The following is an 18,287-nucleotide window of genomic DNA, read 5'->3' on the forward strand; positions in this document are numbered from 1 at the left end:
GGGCACATGTACCCCAATGTTCATAGTGGCACTTTCAACAGTAGCCAAATCATGAAAAGAGCCTAAATGTCCATCACCCGATGAATGGATCAAGAAGATGTGGTATATATATACAATGGCGTACTACATGGCAATGAGAAAGAATGAAATATGGCCATTTGTAGCAAAGTGGATGGATCTCAAGGGTGTCATGCTAAGCAAAATAAGTTAGGCAGAGAAAGACAAATACCATATGTTTGCACTCAGGTCTAACAGGAGAAACTTAACAGGGGACCATGGGAAGGGGAAAGGGGGGGGAAGAGTTGGGGAGAGGGAATGACAAAGCATGAGAGACTCTTAAATATGGAGAACAAACTGAGGGCTGAAGAGGGAGGAGGAAGGGAAAGGGGGTGGTCATGGTGAGGGGTACTTGTGGGGAAGAGCACTGGGTGTTATATGGAAACCAACTTGGTAATAAACTATTAATAAAAAAAGAAGATGTGGTGTATATATATATGCAATGGAGTATTACTTGGCAATCAAAAGGAATGAAATCTTGTGATTTGCAGCTATGTGGATGGAACTAGAGGGTATTATGCTAAGTGAGATTATTCAGAGAAAGACAAATATATGACTTTACTCATATATCGAGATATTTAAGATACAAAACAGATGAACATAAGGGAAGGGAAGCAAAAATAACATAAAAACGAGGGGGACAAAACATAAGAGACTGTTAAATATAGAGAACAAATGAGGGTTGCTGGAGGAGTTGTTGGGGAGATGGGTAAAGGTAAGGGGCATTGAGGAATCTATTTCTTATTAAATAATTATTGCACTATATGCTAACTAACTTGAATGTAAGTTTATAAAAAAAGAATGAAACTGGACCCCTATCTGACACTATACACAACAATTAATTCAAAGTGGATTAAAGGCTTGAATGTAGGACCTGAAACCATGGAGCTCTTATAAGAAAATATAGAGGGTAAGCCCCTGGATATAGGTCTTAGAGCTGACTTTTTTGAATCTGACCCCCAAAGCAAAAATAAACAAGTGGGACCACATCAAACTAAACAGCTTCTACACGGCAAAGGAATCCATCAAGAAAATGAAAAAGCAACTTACTGAATGGGAGACGTTACTTGGAACTCATATATCTGATAAGGGGCTAATATCCAAAATATAAAACGACTCCGTACCTGGCTGGCTGTCTCAGTGGAGCATGGACTCTTGATCTTAGGGTCATGAGTTCAAGCCCCCATCGGGCATAAAGCTTACTTAACAACAACAACAACAATAAAGCCTAAGGATTCAACAGGTTTTGGCTTCTTTTCCGGTTATTGCGGTGCAGGGCCCCATGAGCTGGGAAGCCTCCCCCAATACCCTGTATGAGGCATTGTGGGACGTCCTACACAGGAGCCAGTGTGGGTCCCAGAAGTTTTTGGAGTTGTTGGAGCTGCATATTACTTTGAAGATCTATGGCCCTCAGAAGGACAGATGCTTCTTGGGCATCATTGGGCTTAAGGCTACTTCCTGCCAAGGCTGTGGATAATCCCAACATGGACATTGAGGTGCTGAAGAAACTCAACAGGAATAAAAGATTAGGAAGTTGGCCAAGAAGTATGATGCTTTTTTGGCTACATAATCTCTGATCAAGCAGATCCAGGAATCCTGGGTCCAGGCCTTAATTAGGGTGGCGAGTTCCCTTCCTTGCTGACCCACAGTGAGAACATGGTGGCCCAAATGGATGAAGAAAGTCCACGGTCAAATTCCAGATGAAGAAGGTGCTGTGTCTGGCAGTGGCATTGACCACATGAACATTATAGATGATGAGCTTACATATAACATTCACTCAGCTGTCAGTTTCTTGGTGTCATTGCTCATGAACAGTTGGGCAATGGGCTTTCTACTGCACGAGCACCATGGGCAAGCCCCAACACTTGTACTGAGGCACAACTTAATATAAAATATATATTATACCATATATGTTGCTTATAATACATAATGTGTATTGTATATATTTTATATATATATTATACCATACAACTCACTAGGGAAAAATAATCTGATTGCAAATGGGCAGAAGATCTGAATAGATATTTTACCAAAGAAGACAGATGGCGAAGAGGTACATGAAAAGATGCTCCACATCACTAATTCTCTGGGAAATGCAAATCAAAACCTCAGTGAGATATCACTTCATACCTGTTGGAATGCCTCTTATCAAAAAAAGGTTAGAAATAGCAAGTGTTGGCAAGAATGTGGGGAAAAGGTGAGCCCGTGTGCCCTGTTGCTAGGAATGCAGCACACTGTTTTAACCACTATGGAAAACAGTATGGAGATTACTCAAGAAACTTAAAAAGAGAACTTCCATATCATTCAGTAATTCCATTTCTGGGCATTTGAAAAAATTAAAATACTAATTAAAAAAATGTATGTACCCGTATGTTCATTTCAGCATTATTTATATTACCCAAGATCTGGAAATAACCTAAGTGTCCAGTGATGGATGAGTGGATAAAGATGATGCACAATGGAATATTATTCAGCTATAAAAAATGAAATCTGGTCATTTGCACCCTGCAAATCAGGCTTGAGGGCATTAGGCCATGTGAAATAAGTCAGCAACAAATACCATATAATCTCTCTTATATGTGGAAGCTAAAAAATACTATACATATATTGAGCACAGACATGCAGAGAACAGATTAGGGGCTTGGGGGTGGGAGAAATGGGTAAATTTATTTATTTTAGTTTAAATAAATTGAATTAAAAAATGACAAAAGTGGAATTTAAGATACAAAACTTCAAATTGGGTTAGAATCTAAGTATGTATGATGCAGTACAATACTCTGTCGCATATACATCCTATATGTTAGTAGTCACTCACTAAAATCTATTTCTAAACTTTCTCCAATGTACCACAAAACTGTTTTCTACCATTTTCTGTTATCAACAGTGTTTATACTATGCTCAACTGAAATAAAAAAGGCGTATTTTATAATAAAACCTGGAAGACTATATTATCCTTGAGTATAACTAGAAGCATTTCCATTTGATTGTAGTAATAGACAGCCTGAATGATCGCAGATTTTATTGGAATGTGTGGGACACAGGCTGATAAATATTGGAATGCATTAAAATGTAGCTCAGTTTTTATTTTAGAAAAGAGTGAGTCCATCTGCGTTCCCTTAATCTATGATGATTTTACAGACGCGTGTTCAATTTTGCTCATTAGAAGTTTAAATACGATTTTTAATATTTTAGAATAATTCCAGTATTAGTTTCACAATTAAAACTGCTAAGTACAGGGGCGCCTGGGTGGCTCAGTCGGTTGAGCCTCCAACTTCGGCTTAGGTCCGATCTCATGTTTGTGGGTTCGAGCCCCACATCAGGCTCTGTGCTGACAGCTAGCTCAAAGCCTGGAGCCTGCTTCTGGTTCTGTGTCTCCTTCTCTCTCTGCCCCTCCCCCTCTCATGCTCTGTCTCTCTCTGTATCAAAAATAAATAAAAAACATTAAAAAAAATAAAATAAAACCGCTAAGTACAGACTTCAGCATGGTTTTCGGAATATAAGTTAATAATAAATACAACCCAGCTTATGTGTCTTTCATCTTAAGGGAGTCAAATTTGCTCTAAACTTTTTAGGCTCTTGGGGAACCTGTTTTGGCATATGGCTCTCTTATTTCTTGGTTACATTTTTAATACTTGTATTTGGCACAGTGTGGCATTAAGCAGCATTTAGAAACTGGCAGCTTTCTGCATGCAAAAGGAAACAACTGAGTTCTCTGTGTTTTTATATTTCCATGTTACCGGATTTAAATGACCCATAGGTTTTTTTCTGACCACTTCCTTGTTTTCCTTTGGTCTATTTCTTTCCCTCTTCCTCGAGTGAGTGCTTTTTTCATTATTCTTTTCTCTCTCCCTTCCCTTCCTCTAGTACTTTGGTGGAGGATATTTGATTACAACAGTATCTTGGTCTTCTCTGTTTCCCTCCCTAGGGAGAGAGTGGTGTTTAGCACAGACTGATGGGTACTGAACAGCTTAGTTTCAAGTGGAGATGCCTAAAGTTGGAAGGGACTATGGACATCATCTGGTCTTTCTTTGCTCCTTCTCCTGGCGTCATTCACAGGGACAAGATAAGCAAGGTTAGGGCTTCAAAATGGGAGCCCCAACTATAGGGAGGATTTCAGTGACCTTGTTCTGCATAATACTCATAATAACAGTTTATATTTATTCATTGTTTGAAGTTATTTCTAACTTAGATATTTTTCTTTTAATTTAATTTCAATTTTTAATTTTATGTAAATCCAAGTTAGTTAACATGTAGTATAATAATGGATTCAAGAGTAGAGTTTAGTGATTCATTACTTACATGTAATACCCAGTGCTCAGCCCAATGCCCTTTAATGCCCATCACCCATTTAGCTCATTCCCCACCCAACACCCCACCAGCAAGCCTCAGTTTGTTCTCTGTATTTAAGAGGCTCTTATGGTTTGTCTCCCTCTCTGTTTTTGTCTTATTTTTCCTTCCCTTCATCTATGTTCATCTGTTTTTCTTAAATTCCACATATGAGTGAAATCTCTAACTTATTTCACTTAGCATCATACCCTCTAGTTCCATCCACATTGTTACAAATGGCAAGATTTCATTCTTTTTGATAACTGAGTAATATTCCATGGTATATAGATATATAGACACCATGTCTTCTTTACCCATTTTTTGGTGGACATTTCGGCTCTTTCCATACTTTGGCTGTTGTTAATAGTGCTGCTATAAACATTGGGGTGCACGTGCCCCTCTGAATCAGCATTGTTGGATCCTTTGGTTAAATACCTAGTAGTGCAATTGCTGGGTTGTAGGGTGGCTGTATTTTTAATTTTTTGAGGAACCTCCATACTGTTTTCCCAAGTGGCTGCATCAGTTTGCATTCCCTATTTTTTATTTTTTTAAGAGAGAAAGTGAGCACAAGCAGGAGAGAGGGGCAGAGAGAGAGAATCTTAAGCAGACTTCATCGATACTAAGTGTCGTGGGGCTTGATCCTACGACTCTAGGATCGTGACCTGAGCCAAAACCAAGAGTCGGTCACTGAACCATCTGAGCCACCCAGGTGCCCTTTTAAGTTGGATATTTAAATCCAAGACTTTCAGTGTATGTTGATGAATGTAACATATCACCTTGACGTGTAAACTAATATAGGGTATTTCCATCTCTCCCCTCATTCATTTATTAGGGGTTTGTATTAGGGTCTTCAGTGAAAAATGTGGGTTGACTGACTAGAGTTTTTCAAACTTTGTGTAGAAACAGGTCTTTAAAAATCATTCACAGTGTTTTTTGTTTTTGTTTTTTCTTTGTATGAGTCAGTCTGGATTTTGTTCAGATCTAGTCTCTACTACTTACTGTAAGTAAGCCAACCTCTTTGACCCTTGGTTTCTTCATGTGTAATATGATGGTGATGATCATACCTACTCCTTAAGAGTTACTGTCAGGCGGGGGCACCTGCTGGTTCAGTTGGTGGAGTTTACAACTCTTGATCTCAGGGTTGTGAGTTCAAACCCCATGTTGGGTGTAGAGATTACTTATAAATGAACTCTTAAAAAAAAAGAAAAAGTTATTATCAAGATTAATGTGACATAAAGAATGAAGTGCTTGGCACAGTGCCTCTCAACGGGTAGAGTACTCAGTAAATGTTAGCTGTGAATGTTATCTCAGAGAAGCTAACATGGAAAATATGAGCATATTTCACTGAAGCTATAAGAGGTGATTTAAAACTCTTCAAGGGAGTAAAACTCTGGGTTTAAAACTTCACAATATAGGAAGTTCTCTGAATTCTCTTTAAGTCCTTTGCGCAAAGAACTTCAATTTACTTTGCCACTGACTTGAAGACTTCAAGGACTTTGCACTTTCTCTGTGAGAAATGCATGAGTGTTACTATAATTTTTGGCAGGTGAGTTTATGTTTACTTGTTTTTATTGACACTAAGGAAGATATTTGGCCTCAAATGAAAGCTGAGTGATAGAAACATTGCTTGGGAAAGAATGTAGTATGAGCCACTTGCTTAATGTCAGACCTGGTAAGCAGTTGAATCTTGACCGTCTTCACTTGATGCACAGTTATCTGCTTCTAGATTAGTCCCAGAAATAAGAATATGGCATTCTACAGGGATGTTTTTGTTTTAGTAAATAGCAGTTGTCTGAGATTTCAACTGGAAGTTGCTTATTCTTGTCTTCTCTTGTTAGAGTTTTGGCCTTGAAATGTTACATTTCACTTGTACGAAATGGATTTATCATCATTTTCATTGTTAGGTCGATAACAAAGCTGTGAGTATACTCCTTAATTGACCTAAGCTATAATCTTGGCCGAAGTCACGATTTGGATGGCATGTGGAATCAAATACATAATTCTCTTTACCGTGTTAAGATTTGAGAATGGGATGTGTTTACACCCTTGAAAAGAAAAAACGCAACCATATGTGGGTCCTTAGCATTTGTTCTGTCACTTTCTGTAATTAACAGACTGCCGACTACTTGACTGAATAGGGGTATGCCGTTTGCATGTCCTGCTGATTCGGTTTGAAATGTTCTTTGGGGAATCAGTGATCGATTTTAAATGTCCTTACTTGGGTCTGTGTTGCTCCATTCTGTAGGATGAGCCAGGGAATGACATTTCAGCAAGTTTGTGTTGGGTATAGATTATATGCCAACAAATCAACTTGGAGTAGGTTATTGGCTCACTTGGGTTATGCTGGATGGCTTGGATGGCTTTTGCAATGAGGAGGATTTTAGTTACACGTACTTGTTACATATTTCCAGATTCGACTTTCTTCACTAGTTGAGCTAATAAGCCTGGCACTTCTAGAGTAGATTTGATGTAGACACTGAACTTGAGTCTTGCTGTGTGTTATTTTTAGCATGATTGTTGCATTCAGTGTGATTTAGTATTTTCTTCAAGCTCTGCATGCACCTCTCAGAAGGTTACTGTTCCAGTTGTATTTGTGGCAAGGCAGGAAGGAATTTCTTAATAATTTCTGAATACCAGGTGATATTGTGGTCTAGAAAAAAGAATTGCTAAACTTTGAAAATCCAAGCGCTCTGGTGCTTCAGAAATAACCACTAGATTTGTCCCAGACCCTGGGTTAGTTTAGTTCCGCAGACCTGTGTACATGATGTGTGTGTGAAGCTTTTTGTCAGTCCTCATCCTCAAGGACAGAGTCCAGGAGGAGCCTTCCACACAGAGACAAGAATTAGGGTATAATGTAACCAGCATATGTAGTGCAAGACCTATGCAGGAGGCATGGTGCTTTGTAGATGATTTTTATTCAGAGTGAGGCAGGAGAGGTGGGTTTTACAGAGGAGAGGAAGGCTGTGGAGGATTCAGATGGATATAAGATGGGCCCTTAAAACATTTAGGTGTTTGTTGTTGGAGGGCATCCTCCGCAGAGGGAATGTTGCCGAGGGGGCATAAAGTGGCATGTTGCAGGTAGCCGGGTATTGTTGGAATAAAAATTGTGAGTGATGAGGGGAGGGCATGGTGGAAAGGGGCACAGGGCCTGTAGCTTGAAGCGTCTGGCATGCTGTACTGTTGCATGTGGAGTTTTTCCTGTGCCTCGTCTTCAGCTTAAAGTAGTTGAAAAGAAGTTAGGAGAGGGAAAGGAAGGAGTTGGGTTAGCTCTGCTTGGCAGCAGTCTAGAGTTTGGGTTGGAGAGGAGTAAAATAGAAGGGAATTGAAAGGTCAGGAGTGACCTTTAATTTAGTAAGCTGGTTTAACTGAGCTGAGGTGATGAAATAACAGAAGCCTGATGATGAGCACAGAAAAGAGGAACCATCAGAGAGGTAGGCTGTGTTGTGTCATGGAGTGGACCTAGAGATTGGTTAAGAAAAGATATAGAAGAAGAAAAAAAAAAAAAAGAAAGGATATAGGAGCATAGTCTGGGGTTTGGCCCTGGGTTCTTGATACAGTCCCCAGAAGAAAGTAGAAAGAAGCTATAGGTGGATTTCAAATATTGGGAGTGATGGGTAGGTTTGAACATGTGGAGTTGGGGGTCCTACTGAAGCATCTAGATGGAGATGGCCAGTAGACACTTGTATCTGCATAGAGACAAGGAGCTCAGTGGAGAGGCCAAGAGGAAAAGTGCAGACGTAGGAATCACCTGTGTGTGAGTGATGGTCGGTGAGGGAGGACATAGGGAATGGGAAGAGAGGAAAGCCAGTAACACCCCAGTAGTTGACAGATATTCTAAAGAGGTAGATCCTGAGAACGAATAGAAAAAGAAGTAGATTGGAAATAAGGTGTGGTAGGAACTGAGGGGAGAAAGAATTCCATGAAGGTGTAGGTGTCAATAGTGTCTACAGCCAGAAGTCACATGAGCTGCTGATTTGATTGACCTGGAAATGAAATGGTCACTTTGTGCAGTTTGCTACAGAGGAGCATTTCTTCTGGGATGGTGATTTGGCATCCTACCACTGCCACTTACTCTGTGACTTGGGAAAGTCATTTTACCTTTAGCTCTTCACTGGTAAAGAGGTCGTTGACATCTTAGTGGGTTTCGGTCTGTGATCTCTGGAGCTTCACAAGTTCACAAAGGTGCTTTGAGGCCCATCGAGGAGATAGAGCGTTCGGTCAGATAGTTGTTGGGGGGCAGAGGTATAGATATTCTTCTAATGATTCAAACAAAGCAGCTAGAGCAGCTTGACCTTTTTTTTTTAATCTATTTTATATATTTCACTTTAGTGTAAGATTTCACTTGGGAAAACCACGGTTATTATAAAATAAGAGATTTGAAAACTGCTGCCCTACAAGGACCATAAGAGACTTTGATGTGTTAAAAGTTCAATAAGTAAGAGCTAATGTTCAAAATTCGTATACTGGATGAAGATTGTAGTATGTGCTAACTTGCTCATGGTTTGGATTTTATTAGGGGTCAACATATAGCATCTGACTTTATGTAATAATAACTGTTGTTATTGTTATTAGGAATGGAGACTGAACCTCTAAAAGCTCAATTCTGTTTTATACTTTGTTAAAAAACTTTTTATGTGTCTTACCAGGTTCTGACTCTGAAGATCTTTTGGAAGAATTGCTCTGTTGTTTGATGCAGTTAATCACTGATATCCCACTCTTGTAAGTTCTGGCTCGGCCAGGATTTGTTTTATCTTCTTTGTATATTGAAGATGGGAATTGATCATGTTGAAGAGTTTGTGGGTCCTGATGTAGTTTTCCTTTTTGTTTGAGAGAGAGCACGCCTGCGCACACTAGCGAGTGGGGCAGGGGCATAAGAAGATGGAGAGAGACTCTTAAGCAGGCTTCGCGCCCAGCGAGGAGCCCGAATCAGGGCTTGATGTCACAACTATGAGATCATGATCTGAGCCGAATCAAGAGTTGGTCACTTAACTGACTGAGCCACCCAAGTGCCCCTCTTATGTGTGCTTTTTATGCACGTCTCTGTACATTCATGGAGTTCATCTGTATCTTTTGCCTAATATTTGTACTCTCACTATGCGTTATCAAAATAAGAATTTTATGTTAAGGGGAAAATAAACTCATTGAGCAAATGGTAGGCGCAGAATTCATCACTGTAGGGATATTACAGAGCTCTGTAAACAGGATGTAAGAGAGACCCTGATCCATACATGGTAGAGGCAGCTAGTTAGCCGCCCAGCGTTCTCTGCTTCTTGCTTACTTCCTGACCTCTTTTGGAGAGGTTGGGTGTCCACTTCTAGCCTTTTCTGAAGATAGGCGTGGTCTCTGAGATGTAGGGGCACACCTTCCAGTAAAACGCCTGGGTGGCTCAGTTGGCTAAGTGTCCAACTTCAGCTCAGATCATCATCTCTCGGTCTGTGAGTTCGAGCCCTGCATCAGGCTCTGTGCTGACAGCTCAGAGCCTGGAGCCTGCTTCAGATTCTGTGTCTCTGTCTCTCTCTACCCCTCCCCCACTCACACTCTGTTTCTCAAAAATGAATAAATGTAAAAAATTTTTTAAAAACATAGAAACTTCTGGGTAAAGCTTTTTAAAGGGCACCTGCCTCAGCTAGGAGGCATATCTTTTTCTTGATAGCCCTCTTTCCTGCTATCTGGAATGTGGACAAGGTAATTTGAATTTTGTGGTCATCTTGGCAGGAGCCAGGAGACCCACAGAAAATTCTGCTTTCACATCATTGAGCTGCTGAACCGAAGTCATAACTATCAGTGTCCCCTCGCCACTTCACCCCTAGACTTCTCGTGTGAGAAAAACACTTGTTTATTATAACTGGATTTCTTTCACTACAGCCGAATGCAATTTCTATATGCTGTAAGGTGTTACTTTTAAAACCGTCACTCTTAACTTTAAAAAAAAATTCTCTAGAGCCTTTTTAGACATTTTTTTAAGTGCCTCTCCCTACTAATGAAATTTGAATACCACAGGTAGACTGAATGTATCTTTATGTATTGTGGCCCTTTGGAGGGCCACAAATCATTATAATATCTAGGAAAATTTTTACCCTGGAAGAATCAGTTTTCACTCTCTTGGGGGTGATATCACCCCACTGAGAATGCATTTAAAATTTTTTTTTTAAATGTTTTTTATTTATTTTTGAGAGACAGAGAGAGATAGCACAAGCAGGGGAGGGTCAGAGAGAGAGGGAGACACAGAATCCAAAGCAGGCTCCAGGCTCTGAGCTAGCTGTCAGCACAGAGCCCGATGCGGGGCTCGAACCCACGAACCATAAGATCATGACCTGAGCCGAAACTGGAAGGCAGACACTTAACCGACTGAGCCACCCAGGCGCCCCGAGAATGCATTTTTAAAAAATTAATTATTATTTTTTTTTTGAGACAGAGAGGGAGGGAGAGGCAGAGAAAGAGAGGGGGAGAGAGAGAATCCCAAGCAGGCTCCACACTGTCAGCACAGAGCCGGATGTAGGGCTTGAACTCATGAACCATGAGATCATGACCTTAGCTGAAGTCCAGTGCTTAATATGAGCTACCCAGTTGCCCGAGAATGCATATTTTAAAGGAATTATTATTAAATTTTATTTATTTTTATTTTTTATATTTTTATTTTTATAAGTAGGCATCACACCCAGCCCGGAGCCCAATATAGGGGTTGAAGTCAACCCTGAGATCAGGACCTGAGCTGAGATCAAGACCTGGACATTTAACCACTCAGGTGCCCCTAAAGATTTTAAAGTAATCTCTACACCCAACATGGAACTCAGACTTAACAACCCTGAGATCAAGAGTTGCATGTTCTACTAAACGAGACAGCCGGGCGCCCCCTAAAGGATTTATTTATTTATTTATTTATTCATTTATATATTGAGAGAGAGAGAGCACGCAAACAGGGGAGGGGCAGAGGGAGAGAAAGAGAAACTCTTAAGCAGGCTCCTAGTACAGTGCGGAGCCCAGTACAGGGATTCATCTCACAACCGTGAGATCATGACCTGAACCAAACTCAAGAGTCAGACACTTAACCAACTGAACCACTCAGACGCCCCAGTAATTATTTTTTAAATAAAGAAAAAGATTTTGAGATTGATCAGAACATGGCGATGTCAGTAGATCTGTGCTGCTTGCCTGTGGCCCAAACAGGAAGAAATCAGGCATTGGTGAGAGGCTGGGCTCCCGGCCTCTGTTGTGCATAGGTCCAGCATCCAGAATTATAATCTAGATTTAGAAATGACACCTACCAAACCCTGCCGGAACTTGGGCTGGTGATGTGCAGCTTGGAGGGCAGGGCTGAGGTAACTGAGGAATCACGGGTGGGGACGGGCTCGAGGGAAGATGTCCTGCGGAAGCTGAACTCTGACAGACACAGTGCCTTGCATTTCTGATGTTCTTCTTGCCTTCTTTCTAACAGATCACCGATATTATTTGGCCAGGGGTGGGGGCAGTGTGTGCCCATATCAGTTTTCAGGCACCTCAGGAATTACACGGGGCCGCAGCAGAAGTCAGGGACCTCATGGCACATACCTTCCCCTTTGTGGCCCTTGCCCTTCTCTCCCTTCCTGGCATGTGGAGGCGGTGCTTGGGTCATCTCGAGACTATTACGATGAGTGCTACCTGCGAAGAACAGTGTCGCAGGAGCACGGGACAGTAATGTTGCTATGGAGCTCTTACACCAGCCCTAGATGGCTTGTCTTTGGATTTCTTCTTAAGGGAAAAAATAAACACTTCCTTTGGTTAAGCCGCTGCGGTCCAGTTTCTGTTACGTGTGGTCAGATGCAGGAGGGGAGCACGTGTATCGTCTGCTACTTACTTGTTGTGGTGCGTGCGATGTTTCATGTGTTCTTGACTTAATTTTTAAAATTTTTTTAAATTTTATTTTGAGAGAGAGAGAGTCTTAAGCAGGCCCTGCACTGTCAGCGCAGAGCCCTGTGTGCAGCTCAGTCTCATGAACCATCAGATCATGACCTAAGCCGAAACCGGGAGTCAGATGCTTAACCTACTGAGCCACCCAGGTTCCCCTTGACTTAAATTTTAGAAGTTTCCTCTCTATTATGCAAATGTCATTACCAAATTCCAGCAATTTAGTATCTATCCTCAGTGAGTACATTCTTTTTTTTCTCCTTTGTTAATAGAATGTTTTGGTGAAGTTAAGGTGGATGGAAATAATAAATCTCTTCAGCTGGTAAATAATCCTTGAATGCAGTGAATAGACCAGATACTTAAACACTCTTGAGGAGCAAGCAGACAGTGTTGTAATATATCAAACATTTCAGTGTTTTAATGTGTTTATACTTTTTAAATGAACTGAAAATGCACAGACAACCAGATGTCTCATATTATGTACACTCAGCTCTAACCAGCTGCTGAAACAATTTCTTATGATTTAATGTTCTTGGAACTCCATTCTACAAGAAGGTTTGTCGTGGTAACAGTTTCCATGTGAAACCAAACTACTACTGAAATGTTTCATCTGCTATAAGCATAGTGCAGTGTTGTGGATCAGGTTCTGACTTAAGGGGGAGATTAAGTAGAAAAGTGGGGGTGCTCTAACACCTGACCAGCATCAGCCTCACTGTGAACTTGTCATGTTTAACATTAGCATGTGTCAGCAGGTGTGCAGCAAGATGAATGCAGTGTTTGTTGGTTGGTGTGTTTTGAGAGAGAGGGTTTCAGCAACGGGCATAGAGAGAGGGAGGGAGAGAATCCCACAGGGGGGCAGAGAGAGAGAGAGAAAGAGAGAGAGAGAAGTGGGACTCACCCAGCTCATGTTTTTACCTGAAGCAGGGCTCGAGTTCACCTAGAGCAGGACTCGACCTGACTCGGCGTAAGACTTGGATTCAGGAACTGAAAGATCAAGACCTGAGCCGGTGTCAGATTCTTAGCTGACGGAGCTACCCAGGTGCCCTGTGAGGAAGGCGGTGTAAGCAGCCACTGAGGGCCATCCAGAACCAGCTTTAACATATTGAAAGTCAGTGATTCCCAAGAGCACAGATACTTAGAGATCTGTATCTAAGTTTTAAATGCTTATTTATTAGGGGAGCCTGGGTGGCTCAGTTAGTTAAGCATCCGACTTCTGCTCGGGTCATGATCTCACGGTTTGTGAGTTTGAGCCCCCCGTTCGAATCAGAGCCTGCTTCAGATTCTGTGTCTCCCTTTCTCTCTGCTCCTCCCCTGCTTACACTCTGTCTGTCCTTCATAAATAAATAAATATTCAAAAAAATGTTTGTAATATTTATAAGAGAACAGGATCAACTGCAGTAGTTTAGATAAATTCCCATAGTTTGTAGGAATTCACTTATAATAAAGATCATCTTTTAAGGAGTTAGTGGATACAGCTTCTGTGGCAGTTGAATATTTTGATAAAATAATAATTCTATGAGTTATTAATCTTCAAAGCCTGATTAAAGTCACACATGTTCCAGGAACCCTTTCTTAATGCCATACCTCTCAGCATTTATATATTTAAAATAAAGATTAAGTCACTCATGGGGTCATGACTTGACGTTTTTCAGCGTATACTGGGTTGATTCCACTAGGATTCAGTCAAAGCCTGTGCTTTGTTATGCCTTCTCTGTGATCTCAAGGAAGTGACTGGGAAGAAGTAACTCAAGTAAGATGAAGGGATTTTCCTCAGGACACGAAGAGAGAGTGGAATACATGAACATGGTTTGGCGTGACAGGTGAACGTGCAGCACTTAGAGTTTGTGACAGCGGATCGGTCCTCACAGTGTTACCGTTGGGGCTGACTGAGGCTCGGGTGACTCAGCCCGGCGGTAGGGCTTGGGCAGGTGCAGCAGCAGAGCGTACATGACCTCTGATGCAGGGCGGGCCCAACACTGAGGTTTGCTCATGGTGCTGTCTTATTATGAAATAGAAGTTATTTTGAGAACTTGAAATGGGTTTCTTTCCTTTTTTTTTTCCTTAAGCTTATTTATTTATTTTGAGAGAGCACGTGTGCAGAGGAGGGGCAGAGAGAGAAGGAGAGAGAGAACCCCAGGAATCTGGCCGTGCAGAGCCCGATGCAGGACTTCTTGTGTGATCCTGACTTGAACTGAAATCAAGAGTCGGGTGCTTAACTGACATAACCACCCAGGTGCCCCTTGACTTAGATTACTTAACTTGCCCAGGAGAGGGAACAGATGCTGAGCACTACGGTCACTGGCGCTGTCATCATTAGCAGTGGCTCAGCCATCGGAGAGCCAGAGAGGACCCAGCCCAGGACCTTTTGAGTGTAAACAATGTATTTGAAGAATCATAAGTGCACATGTGTGTTTAAAGAGAGCAAGAGAGAGTGCAAGCAGGGGACGTGGCAGAGAGAGAGACAGAGAGAGACAGAGACAGAGACAGAGAGACTCCCAAGCAGGCTCCATGTTCAGTGTGGAGCCTGACATGGGGCTTGATCCCACGACCTTCGGATGGTGACCTGAGCTGAAATCAAATCAAGAGTTGGACGTCCAGCTGACTGAGCCACCCAGGCGCCCTCATAAGTGCATTAGTTTGATTAGAGCAGAGGGTTTGTGGGAGATTAGGGACAGACACCAAGCTGTGTTGTTTGATGAGGCAAAGACTTGAAATTTAGAAGGGCTGACAGTTTGACCATGTTTAGAGTTCTCTGTTTATTAACATGTAACAGAATATACTTTTAGAGCTATTTTTCTAGAATCCATTCTGGAGGTGTTTGGGAAGGGATGAAGCTGAATAAGAATCTTATTTTTATTTTTATGTTTTTAACATTTATTTATTTTTGAAAGACAGAGACAGAGCGTGAGCAGGGGAGGGGCAGAGAGAGGGAAACACAGGATCCAAAGCAGGCTTCAAGCTCTGAGCTGTCAGCACAGAGCCAGACGTGGGGCTCGAACTCACAAACCATGAAATCATGACCTGAGCCGAAGTCAGAAGCTTAGCCAACTGAGCCACCCAGGCGCCCCAAGAATCTTTTTATTAAATCACTTTGTCCATAGGGTTTCTGAAATGTAACTAAATGGTAGGAGATGCATATTTATTTGACCCACAAACTAATGATACTGGCTAGACATTATACTGGGGAAGATTTGAAAACTTTGGTGCTAACATTGAGAAGGTGGTTCGAGAGTCTGAAACACCATGAGCGGGTGCTTGATGAAGCCTACAGCCATGGGGAGACTGAGGGAACTTGGGGACCCATGGTTGGCAGTGAAAGGCTGAAGTATCGCGAAAACGCCTTTCCCGCATGTTGACACATAACCCCTTTCCAGATCCAGCCTTAGCAGAGCGAAGGCTGAAAAAGCAAGTCCGCATTCAAGTTGTAGGGGTTGTTGGGAAATAGCTTTCTGGTTGAATAAGGGATTTTTGTCATTACAAGCACTCATATAAAAACGATAGCATTTTCATATGCCAAGACGGTATTATATATTAAGTTCACAACAGCTTTTTAGTTTGAAAATTGATTTCTGTAAACCTTTACCATGTTTACTCAAGTCTGGGGTGGTGAGGGTGGGGGGAGGTTCTCAGTTAAATTTTTAAAATATATGTAGATGTTTACCATGTTTACTGAAGTCTGATGAAAACACATCCAGAGCCACAAATAATGTTATTTTACAAGTTATGTGCACAGATCGCTCATAATTGTGTTAACTGATTGTTGTTAAAAAGTGTAGGACATACTGTGCGGTAGGAAAAGACATTACTGATTCTGAATCCAGAAGATCGGGCTTGAGTCCCAGCTCTCCTGTTAACCAGCCATGTCCTCCATCTCTCAGTTTTCTCATTTTAAAAGTAGGGGTGGGTAATAGATCAGAAATTGATACTTGGAAAAGACATTGGAAGACATCTAGTTCAGCTGTTCAGTATTTTAGAGAAGGAGGTTGAAATGCAGGAGTTTGGCAATCGGCTCCTGTCGCTGCTGGAGGACCAGCCAGGCCGTGCATCATGTCCTTCGATGCAGTAGGGTGGCCAGCAGCGGAGGGGGCGCCTTACCTGGGATGAGGTCGGCTGAGTGTTCTCACTGCCTACCGTGTTGCTACGGGTTGTGTTGAGGACCAAAGCAGTGCCCTTGAAGATGCTTTTGTAAATTTTAAAACGCTTTAGGATTATAAAAGTGTATTATCTTACACATCCTGAGTACTCAAGAAAAACACTGAATATATTTTCTCTCCGAGGTAATTTTCCTATTTTAAACGTCTCAGTGGAAAGGAGCAGCACTGGGTCACGAACGAGTATAGCGGGCACAGGGCACGCGGTGTCTGAGGTTCCCGGGGACAAGGCCGCATCATGTGGGAACCGAAGGAAGTTCCCGTCGCCTCTGGCTGCCTGGTGCCGGCGGCCTTCGGTGCGAGAGATTAGCGGCCGGAGAAGAGGCGTCCTGGATCCTGGCTGTCACTTTGCCCGAGTTTGCATGTTTTCCTTGCAGGTTATGAGCCAGATAATCACTGGATCTTCAGAACTAGAACTTAGCTTTTCTTTATCCCAGCCCTTCCGTCTTCCATATGATGTCACTGAACTGGAAGGGATGTGTCTTTCCTGAGGTCAGTTTGCCGGATTCATAGGTGGCCCTGAAAGCCCGGACTCTCTGCCTTCAAAGAATTTTTACTGTTATAAAACCAAGACTGGTATGAAATACATTTGTTACTTTCTCTCGCTGTTATTAATACATGGATAGCGAAGTATGAATGAGGAAGTTTGACACTAATAATTGCAAATTTTAATTCTTCCAGCAAAGAATTGATTTTTTTTTCTTTTTAATTTTTTGTCACTTATAGAAGTTCATTCCTGACAGAGTTTCTCTTCAGGTATAATCCAGATTACATTACATAATGTGGATATTTAATACTAGCTGTTGATACTGATGCAATTATTGTATTTTATTTTTCAATTTATTTATTTTGAGAGAGAGAGAGAGAGCAAGTGCATGTGTGCAGGGTAAGGGTAGAGAGAGGGAGAGAGAGAATCCCAAGCAGGCTCCGCACTGTCAGCACAGAGCCCAATACAGGGCTTGAACTCATGAACCAAGAGATAATGACCTGAACTGAAATTGAGAGTCAGACACTTAACCGACTGAACCACCCAGGCTCCCCTGGTGGAATTATTTTAAATGGTAATACGTGTGTGCATATGGCTTCGGAAAAAAATCAAATAGCCCAGATGGCTATTTGTCCTGTATTCTTTGTCCTGTCCCTTTTCTTTCTTTTTTCCCCAGTGACAGTCATTTTTGATTCTTGGCTGTTTGGGTGGTATATAGAAATCTTTACCCTTATCATACCTTAATGTATATTTCTAGATAACACTATTTCTTTTATTTTAATTAGTAGGCTTTATTTTTCAGAGCAGTTTTCAGTTCACCACAAAATTGAGCAGGAAGTACAGGGAATTCCCATATAATCCTTGTCCCCACGCTTGGTAGCCTCCCACCCCCACCCCAGGGTGGGACATGTGCTCCAGGTTCCCCCACTGGGGCACTGACACATCATCACCCGAAGTCAGGGTTTACATGAGGCTCGCTCTTCGCGTGTTGTACATTGAATGGGTTTTAACAAGGAGGTGATGGCCTATATCCACCGTTACAGTGGTAGAGCAGGAGATTCACTGCCCTCCAAGACGTCGGTGCTCTGCCTGTTCATCCCTAGCTGCCACTGATCCTTCTCCTGTCTTAGTCGTGCCTTTTCTAGAATGTCATATAGTTGGAACCAAACAGTGTGTAACCTTTTCCAGTTGGCTCTGTTTAGTTGGCAATATTCATTTCAGGTTTTTCCTTGTTCGTGGCTTTATAGCTCATTTGTTTTTAGCATTGAATAAAATTCCATTGTTGGGACATACTATAAGTACATAAGTTAACTTCATGCATGTGTTCGGATATGGCCATCATATAGGTTTTAGAATTGGTATTGTGTACATTTCAAAATGTG

At 41.7% G+C, this 18,287-nt stretch overlaps 1 protein-coding gene and 1 pseudogene across 2 annotated transcripts in view; both read left to right on the forward strand.

Annotated features, from left to right (window-relative positions):
* The window catches only part of DYM (dymeclin), a 334,407-nt gene that overhangs the window by 71,049 nt on the left and 245,071 nt on the right, over window positions 1-18,287 (forward strand). For both annotated transcript variants that reach the window (XM_029923001.1, XM_029923002.1), the window contains exon 6: window positions 9,030-9,102. In XM_029923001.1, coding sequence (XP_029778861.1) covers window positions 9,030-9,102 — 73 coding nt within the window. The remainder of the gene's footprint in view (window positions 1-9,029; window positions 9,103-18,287) is intronic.
* LOC115278517 lies at window positions 1,340-1,931 on the forward strand (annotated as a pseudogene).

The sequence above is a fragment of the Suricata suricatta genome, chromosome 14 (genome assembly GCF_006229205.1).
Source record: "Suricata suricatta isolate VVHF042 chromosome 14, meerkat_22Aug2017_6uvM2_HiC, whole genome shotgun sequence".
In the NCBI taxonomy this organism is placed as follows: Eukaryota; Metazoa; Chordata; class Mammalia; order Carnivora; family Herpestidae; genus Suricata; species Suricata suricatta.